The sequence below is a fragment of the Mchenga conophoros genome, linkage group LG19 (genome assembly GCF_057382185.1).
Source record: "Mchenga conophoros isolate Kocher_MC1m ecotype Shallow Benthic linkage group LG19, M_conophoros_male_GT1.1, whole genome shotgun sequence".
Taxonomy (NCBI): Eukaryota; Metazoa; Chordata; class Actinopteri; order Cichliformes; family Cichlidae; genus Mchenga; species Mchenga conophoros.
The window spans coordinates 31,713,946-31,723,206 of NC_140544.1; the positions used below are offsets into that span (position 1 = coordinate 31,713,946).

General features: G+C 43.3%; 1 protein-coding gene across 1 annotated transcript; it reads left to right on the forward strand.

Moving 5' to 3' along the window:
• The first annotated feature begins 3,446 nt into the window (after positions 1–3,446).
• On the forward strand, positions 3,447–5,814 carry LOC146552679 (uncharacterized). Its single transcript, XM_085257988.1, has one exon. The coding sequence runs from the start codon at positions 4,149–4,151 to the stop codon at positions 4,800–4,802; it is 654 nt and encodes a 217-aa protein (XP_085114114.1). The 5' UTR covers positions 3,447–4,148; the 3' UTR covers positions 4,803–5,814.
• Positions 5,815–9,261: the final 3,447 nt, after the last annotated feature.

Consider the following 9,261-nt stretch of genomic DNA (forward strand, 5'->3'; position numbering starts at 1 on the left):
AGTGGCATAATGGCAAGACACAACTGGAGATAATGAGGATTTGCTTTTCTTTTAGCTTCCATGAATTGACACTTGGTTTGTTAATGAGTTCCTTCTTTACACAATGATTTTGAGTTAGCATTATTTATATCAGCATATCACATTATGTATGCCTCAAACTATAGTTGAAGCAGCATCTGTTGCACTAAGTGTTTGATTATTTCTGCTATATGTTGTGAATAAATGCCTGATCTGATCACATACTAGTGCTTAATTTTGCATTATTGGCTAAATATTTTATGAAATTGTGACCTGTCCAGGGTCACGGTGTCATTTATTACTCAGGGCAGTGCTGTTTCAACAAAAGATGCCAGGCCATTTGGATAACATTCAAATAAACCTTCAGACAGCGCAATATCTGATGCAAACAGTCAGCCACTGAAGAACCAAAGAAGTGACTGCTGGTGAACCAACCACAGGATCAGTTTATACTGGTGATTTTAATGGAGAAATAAAACCTTTTAATGAAAAACTGCTACACACAACCTTATCAGACTCACATCACACCTGGCCACCTCGCTCCCATACCCTACCATACCATAAAACATTGCAATGAAAGCAGTCATTAGAAACAACCCCCATTAGATGTTTGTTAGAGCAGGGCTTGTCACACCCGTCACGTGTAGAAACCTGTGCTGACGCTCATCCTTAGAAATGGATTGGCTGTTGCAAAACAAGTCATTTTCACCTCTGCAGCCAAGCCACTATAATGTAGGTCATTTTTCCACTTTGTATCAATGTAACAAAAATGTAATGTTAACTGTAAACTTAGCATGACACATAATAGTCAACCACCTCAAGGTGCTTTATAAGTTAAAGACCCTAAAACAATAGAGAAACCCCCTCTGTTGGTCTTCCTTGGTCTCTTGTGTTCTGGGGGCCTCTGGATGTCTGGAGTTTTGATGTCCTCCATACCTTCATGCCCTGGAGGACGGGGCTGTGGCCCCCCCACACCCTCTAGCAGATCATTACATGAAGGAACCTTTTAAAAACAAGCGTGTTGTTTGCTGTCTCCTCTGTTTGTTTTTTTTGTTTGTTTTTTTTTTTTTTTCTCCATACAGGTGACCCAGGAGTTCTTTTTTTTTTTTTCTCTCTCTCTCTTCCCCCCCCTTCTCACCGTCTCTTCTCCCCTTTGGTTTTCTTTCTTTCTCTCCCCCTCTTTCTCTCATTCATTCCCCCTGTCCTATTTATTAAAAAAAAAAAAAAAAAAAAAAGACAAAGGATGAACTGAAGCTCTGCCATCACGTAATGTCGCATACTGCTGTTTCTGATGTCATTTAAAGAAAAAAAACAAAAAACAAAAAAACAAGCGCGTCCATGCTCACAGGTGTACACACGGGTGATCGCACCCACAAACTACACCCTTTTTGGCTCCTACCTCAAAGCACACTGTGTTCTGTTGATCTTATGTGCTGCACAATAATGTTTAATATTTAGTATTTACTGTCATATTCCCATAGATCATCGTGATGTTGTTTATTCTGTTGCTCTTTTTTTTCTTCTGCTTGTTTTCTCTTTTTTCTTTCTCAACAGGTGATCCAGGTGATCGATACATGTATTTTACAATACTTCTGATGGCAAAAGAGCCAAACGGGACAGGCAAAAAAAAAGAGAAACCCCATCAATCAAACAACCCCCTTTAAGCAAGCACTTGGTGACTCCCTTTTAACAGGAAGAAACCTCTAGCAGAACCAGGCTCAGGGAGGGGCACCTATTTGCTGTGACCAATTGGAGCCGATGGCTAGCACCACGTTGGACTTCATTTTGCTTTTAAAGTGTCTTTAATTGTTTGTGGCATATATTCAACACAGTGCCCCAGAGATGAAACATTTCTCAGAGATTTTAGTCCATGTTGACGTAGCAGCATCACACGGGTGCTGCAGATTTACTGGCTGCACATCCATGATGCAAATCTTCCTCCACAACATACCAAAGATACTGACTGAGCTTTGGACTGAATGTGGAGGCCATTTGAATGACCTCACTGTCATGTTTAGGAAACCAGTTTGAGATGATCTGAGCTTTGTGACATTTATCCTGCTAGAAAGCAGCCATTAAAAGATGGGAACACTGTGGTCATAAAGAGATGGATGATGGTACTCAGGTAGGCTGTGACATTTAAACAACATTTGGTCCAAAGAGGCCCAAAGTGTGCCAAGAAAATATTTCCCCGATTGCCCCACACAATTTCACCACCAACAACCTGAACTATTAATAGAAGGCAAGGTGGAGTCATGCTTTCATGTTTCATGTTCCTGCTGTTTAGTCCAAATTCTGATCCTATTTTGCAGCAAATAAAGACTTAAAAAAATATTCTATTGTCCAATTGTGATGAGTCCATGCAAACAATTTCCTGTTACTGAGGTGCTCCTGTAGACCATCTGCTTCAAGGTCCAATGTATGACGAAGATCCCTTCCCAGACGCCTTAACGCCCACTCACATCCTGGGCCATCTGACCTCAGGAATTCGCATGATAGGGCGGGGCCAGGTTTCACAATGAACACACCCGAAACTCTGGCTGATTGGGACCCACACCCAATTTCACACCTTGGCTCAGGCGATTAGAGGATCATCAGGGGGTCCTTTTGTCCCTCTGTGGGGGGTCACTCCCACTAGGTTTATATCTGGGACTATCCACCATTTGACCTTAGAACTGAAGAAGCTTCTCGGATGAGAGGTGAAACGCCTTCAAGCAACTTAAAGAAGTCCAGACGCTTTTCTTTGCAAGCTCCTTTGACTACGATGACCTGGATGACTGAGAACCTTCACAGACGTATGACGAAGTGGTTACTTGAATTGTCACTGCTTTCCTATCAGCTCAAACCACTTTCCTCTGATCTCTGGCATCAACGAGGCATTTCCACGCCGAAAGATGGCCTTTTGGGAAAATCCCAGATCAGCAGCTCCTCAAACACTCACAGCAGCCTGTGTGGCACAAACAACCACGCCAGTTGAAGCTATGCCATCCTGAGGCTCGTTCAGCACGTGGACCACCTGCACATGCCCAAATACACCGAGTGATTGCCTGATTAGATATTTGTGCTAATTAGCAGTTGGATGTACTTAACAAGGTGTCCAGTGAGTGTATAATAAACAGAAGGTACTTGTTATATAATGTGTTCATTTATTTGTTTTTAACTGCTGTGCGATTTATGCTGAAAACTGGATTTCACGCGCTTGTTAAATCTGTCGCTTCACCTTTTTCACCTTCCCGGAGGACACGAGCGATGACAAATTCGGGTCGCTGTCCATTGTGCTGAAAAGGCGCGTTGTGGAGCAGCCAACAGGTAGGAAACATCATAAGCGGCATGAAAGCCACTCGTTGTGTATGGGTCTGGCTACGAGTTTAACACGTGATTACGTAAGACATCAACATAAATGAAGCCCCCCCCCCTCTCTCTGATTGCTCGGAGCACATGGACTACCATCCTTTCCACTCGGGTGAACGCAGTGAAGCTAAAACACACGGTTGACCGTGTTTATCCCCTCCGCGACATCCTGTTCTCCGTGTGCACTTCTCGCGCGCTGATGTGAAGGAGATATCGTTTTTCTTTTTGTTTTGTTTTTACGGTTTCTTCTCGGGTTGCTGCACAGCTGCTGCTTCTTTAAGAACCACCACCCGCCCCCTCTCCTGTATTTTTAGCTGAGCCAGCCACTTCATTTGCTGGATAAGACAGACAGTTGTGTACCGTATGATCTCACTTAATCGTTTTAATAAATGACATCAAATAGTATACTGCGGATTCGCCGTGGGCCTGCGGCCAGCTGTTCCTTGGAGACCTCGCACAGGAGGAGGAGGAGGAGGGGGGACATTTGTCCCGCCGCTGTCGGATTCTGAAACGCGCAGTCAGTCAGCCTGTGGATGCTTGATGTCCATTATGAAACGCAGTGCTGCGCTGGCTGCACAATATGAGGCGCAGTTCCTCTGAGATCAAATGAATTACGGGAAATCTGTTTAGGTGCAACATCTTCCTGCGGCGCGGACGGTTCAAGGTGGTCCAGCATCTTCCCTCTGAGCCTCCTGCTTCCTCTTCTCTTGGACTGTGGATAACATAAAGCCTTCAAGACGGAGGGGGTGGTGGAGCATCGAGGAAAAAACAGGGGCAATATGAGAGAGCGGGACTTCATGCCCAATATGGAGAGGGGCAAACCTGCTACTTATACGGGGGACAAAAAGGCTAAGATGGCTGCTAAGACTAACAAGAAGTGGGTGAGACTAGCCACTGTTTTTGCATATGTGTTGTCTGTGTCTTTAGCAGCCATTATCCTGGCAATTTACTATAGCCTGATCTGGAAGCCAACCAGCGCATCCTCTTCTGGTGGGAAGCTGGTGGTGCCCACTCCGACTGCAAATATCTCAACTAACATGTCCACAAACGACAACATGACAGAGTGGAACTCTACGCAAACACGGCTGTTATCTCTCAACCAGACCAGGCAGGGCACAACCCCGCACGGTCCGGCGATTCAGTGGGGTGACAGAGCGGAGAGAGTGGCGGTTTCCCCGCGGGGTGCGGGAGCAGAAATTGCGCACTCGCAACAGGACGAAGGACTCTACGCGTCTTCCCACGGTCACACGAGCGCGGGGAGGTCGGGAGCTTTGGGTACAGAGACGCAAGGGTCTTCTCAACCCCGCCTGAGCCACTACATCCCGTCGAGCACCGCGAGGGAGTCTGTCGCTGAGGACAAGGGGGAGAGGGAGGCGCGCGGGGTGACAGAAAAGCGCGAGCCCGAAGACGCTATCACTCTTCCTCCGACCTGAACGGTGAGCCGAGGTGGCCATGGAAGAGACTGGTCGGTCCTAATCCCCATCACCACACCACCCTTAGGACCCCCCATATTTAAAACAGCTACCCCCCACCCCCAAAAAGGAGTGGTTTACATCCTCAGTACCGCAGGTCGGATAACTCACGTCTTTCAAGTGAATTTGCAGAGCCCCGTATGGATACTGAACTGCACATGTTAACAGACATCTTGCTTTTATTACCGAGAAAAGAGGAGAGCTCCCCCGTGGACCCTGTACCCCCTTAACTATGCGTTTCCTTTTTCTTTTGTTTTAGGCCATCTGTATGCCTTAAATCAGTGTGTGTCTACTTTACCTCGGACAGCTTCTGAGGCCACTAACCTGCCTGTATGTGTGCAACACTGATATATATATATATATACACTCTTTCCTATTCGTTTAACAATATATATGTAAGATGGTAGAATCCTTTTGTGTGTGTTACATATATATTGTTAAATGAATAGGAAAGAGGCTCCAGAGATGCTTTTGGTTTTGCAGGACCTAAATATGTCTTGCAGGCATACAGCTCCTAACATCACTGCCATTCTTCAGCCAGTTTAAATCAATACTACATTATTGCATTTTTAACACATAGGCCGTGTCTCCTTTCATGGATTAAACCCAGGACACCAAGTAGAAGGACCTACGTTATTGAGTTATGCTCAGGTATGTGCATATAACCATGTAAATGTATTCTGTATTTGGTTGTGTACATATAAGGCAGGCATACATCTTTGGGCCTTGACTTAACTTTTAGCATAATTAGATGATTTTTATTAAAGCTATAGTATGTATGATAGGAGGAACAATATCACAAGGTTACAAATAAACATCCTAAAATGATTCATTTCTATGGTTTTATAACAGATGTATGTAACTAAAAAATTATTCACTGACATTATCCTGTATGTTACCAATATTTTATTTATTTAGAGCCATAATGGATACTATAGATTCAAATAAATGATAGTTTTTTCCTAACATCTTACACTGTGTTTCATATAGAGAGTGATTTACATGAACTCTTTGGAGTGCAAGTATAATTATTGATTGATATGAAGGCGTAGGTTCGACAGAAGTAACAGCAGCGCCGGCGCAAAGAGGACTCAGTTTAGAGTCAGCCTTTGTTCTTGGGGTTTAATCAGATTTGGGCTCTTTGAATCACCCGAGTGAACCGTCCAGCCTGTGATCAGAGGGACTGTCGGCTTCTCTCAGAGAAAGAGAAGCCTTCGCCTCGCAGTCTACCACAGTTTTGGTATGCTGCAGCTCTCACTGAAACCACTTCACACAGTCACATGTGGTGAACTATGAAGTGGAAATAAGACCAACCACCCCGTGCGCTCTCTCAGCAGCATGTGAGGGAGGTGTATTGATTTGCGAGCTCTGTTGTTACATTGTACAAAAGAGAGAAGAACACATTACACAATGCCGTTCGGTGCTATTTTGATCCAGCTCCCTCTGAAAAGGCCTGTTTGGCTGAAAGGTTTCCGTGCTGGCTGTGACCAGCGTCACTCACTATCACACCGAAAATAAAACCACTTGATTTCCTCCGTGCAGCCAGTACCTCTATAATGATGTAAACGGTGATGACATGCACTGTTTTCTTAATGTGACAGAGTTTCAGAACCAGAAGCTGAGGTATGTGTGCCGCTGTGCTAAATGGGAAGCCCATTCATCATGGGAGACAGCAGACTCACACACACACAATCACATAGCAAGCCTTGTGTACAGGAAGACAACAGAGAGTGTATAACTCAGTGACACTGGCCTTAGTTTATAGGATGACTTTGGCAAATGTGTTTCCAGTGCCTCTTATGGCTTTGTGATATATGAAAGGAGCAGCGGGTAGCCTATTGATGAAGGAGTTTATCTGTGGTGACAGTTATTGCAGGAAAGCTACATCTGAGTCAGGACACAGCATCTGACCTCATGACTCTTGAACCCCCCGACCCCTCACCAAGGTAGATGATCACATTATCTAAAGTGAAATCAGTCACATGTTACATAACAGTGTCATATGAGAATAATTTGTCTTGTGACTGAAATCAAATAATGGTTTGCACAACCACAGGAAAGTGAAACTGCAGCTATTAAATCATTGAGATTTTATATATATATATCTCTATATCTCTATATCTATATCTATATCTCTATATCTATATCTATATATCTATATATATAGATATAGATATAGCTGTATATATAATTACTATTACTGCTAAAAGCCTGAGGAATATATGCATAAAACATTGGTAAGAAGAAAAGGAAATTGTTTGACAGTGTCCTCCTTTTCTCTAGAAAACTGTCTAAAAATGTATTTTTTAAAAATCAGGGTTTACATTTTCTCTATTACTGAACCCAAAATAGCTTTCACATAAACAGTTTAACTACTGAACCCAATGCAGTGGAGTTAGTCTATCAGTGCAACAAGCATGTTTTGGGGGCCATCCCTGTGTGATATGCACAAATATTTGGGGGTTTATTTATTTTTTGTTTTTTTAAAAAGCAGAGTGCTTAACTGACTCCAGATGATAGGCAATTGTTTCGAGATAGCATTTCTTTTTTTCTTGTGTCCCGTTTGGATCTTTAGCCATCAGAATGGTTGTCTTAAGGCCAAGATAGCATTTCTTCAACACATTCCCTCCTTTCTTCTCCTTAAGGAAGATTTTTACCTGCATGAACTGCTTTAAATGCTCTGTTTCTTTGCTGGTGTTTTTTCCTAGTTAACTCCTGTATTAGTAATCAGAGGGAAAATAGCTAATTTAGTTATTTCAGGCATCTTCAAAAACTCACCCATCTATTGCTCAAACGTCTGTTTACAAAGGTCGGCCAATCAAAAGAACGCTGGTTTAAGGGCCCCCCCCCCCCTTAAACCAGCGTTTAAGGGGGGGGGGCCAGACTAGGTAAAACACTGAACTTGGACCACATGAAGCTGCCACCATAAGTGATCTTTTTAACACATTTAGGTTTATCAGACGTTCTGTAGATGAATGTCAGAGTGGTACTTAGTGTTTAAAAGGCTCACAAACATCATTTTGCATGGTGAATGTTAAGCACCCGGTTAGTTGCAGAGACCTTTCCAAGAATAACCTTAGGGAATGAAAGCTCCATCAACGCAGCATTTAAACAAGACACCATCACAAAAGAAAGGAGATGCTGTTTTGCAGTAGTGACAATGAGAAGGAAGAAAGCAAGAGCTTTCTTCCATTAACAAAAGGGCAAACGTGTGGCTCTATTAGGAGCTGATGCAAAAGGAAAATGAAGCTGTGTGTAGGTAAAAAGCCACCAGCTGATTCAAACAATGTCACGAGACTAAAAAAGACAAATACACCAGAGGGTTTTAACTAGATTTATTGCATGATGCTAAGCTGACCTCAGATCAATATGACAAACAGCATATGTGCACCTTGTCGCCCCAGGCCTCTTGTTTCCAGGCCAGGAGAAAGAGGAGGGGCGAGGGCACTCTCCTTGATCACGGCAGCTGCCGAGGCGTGGTTGTTACATGCTTAACTATGACCGGGCTGGAGGGAGATGAACAAACCCAGCGGAAACAGACACCGTGTCAGGTTGTGTTAGGGTCACAGGTCCAGACTGGACATCACTTCCGCTTGACCGACATCCATCAGCTGTAATGAAACACCTTGAGAGCCTCCGACTGTTAAATCACTGTTAAAAACCTTGGCTAATAGGAGGCGTTGCTGACACGAGCAGTAAAGCAAAGGAGCGCCTTATAGACAACAAACAACAGTTTCACACAGTTTTATATTTTGAGCAATTTGCTTGTTTAAGTTTATTCTTCAGTGACGCTGACCTTTGTAACCACAGACAAAGGTCAATAAGTAACAGATTACATCTTGTTTGATTCATTTGTGCAAAAGGTTGTGTTTTTTAAGGAGCGTTTATGTTTTATTACCTAGTACTTACTGAGACTTCAGGAAGTTACTGACCCCAGTCAGGAAACTTTCCCAAACTTTTCCTAAAAAGAAAACCCCAAACAAACCACAATCTTGTTCCCACATTTCAGCTTTCACATAAACTAAAGTTGCCAAACTGAATGGAGTCAATCAGCAGCAGGTATACCAGCATGTTGCTGACTGACAGATTAGTATTGATGTTTAGGTGTAATTGTATTTGCCCAGAAGAACTAGTAGAAGTACTGCTTTTACCTCTATGAAACAGCCTGGAGTAGCGACTCTTTTCTCATAGGCAAACGCCAAACCAAAGCACCAAAACAGAAGGGTGTTTTTGCAAACCAAAAAAGGATGACAGGCCTCGACATCGTCTTGCTTTAAAGCTGCTTGGACCAAATGTTGATCTCTTTTTTAAAAAATTTTCCTCAGGATAGTAAGCCTCTCTCCACTGCAGTGCACAGCTGACATAATCCCACACTGCACTTCAATCCTCTAACACAGCCTACAGGTCTTATTTCCATAAT

Bases quoted from the DNA above. Each gene is read 5' to 3' on its own strand.
- LOC146552679 (XM_085257988.1), top strand. From the start codon at position 4,149: ATGAGAGAGCGGGACTTCATGCCCAATATGGAGAGGGGCAAACCTGCT.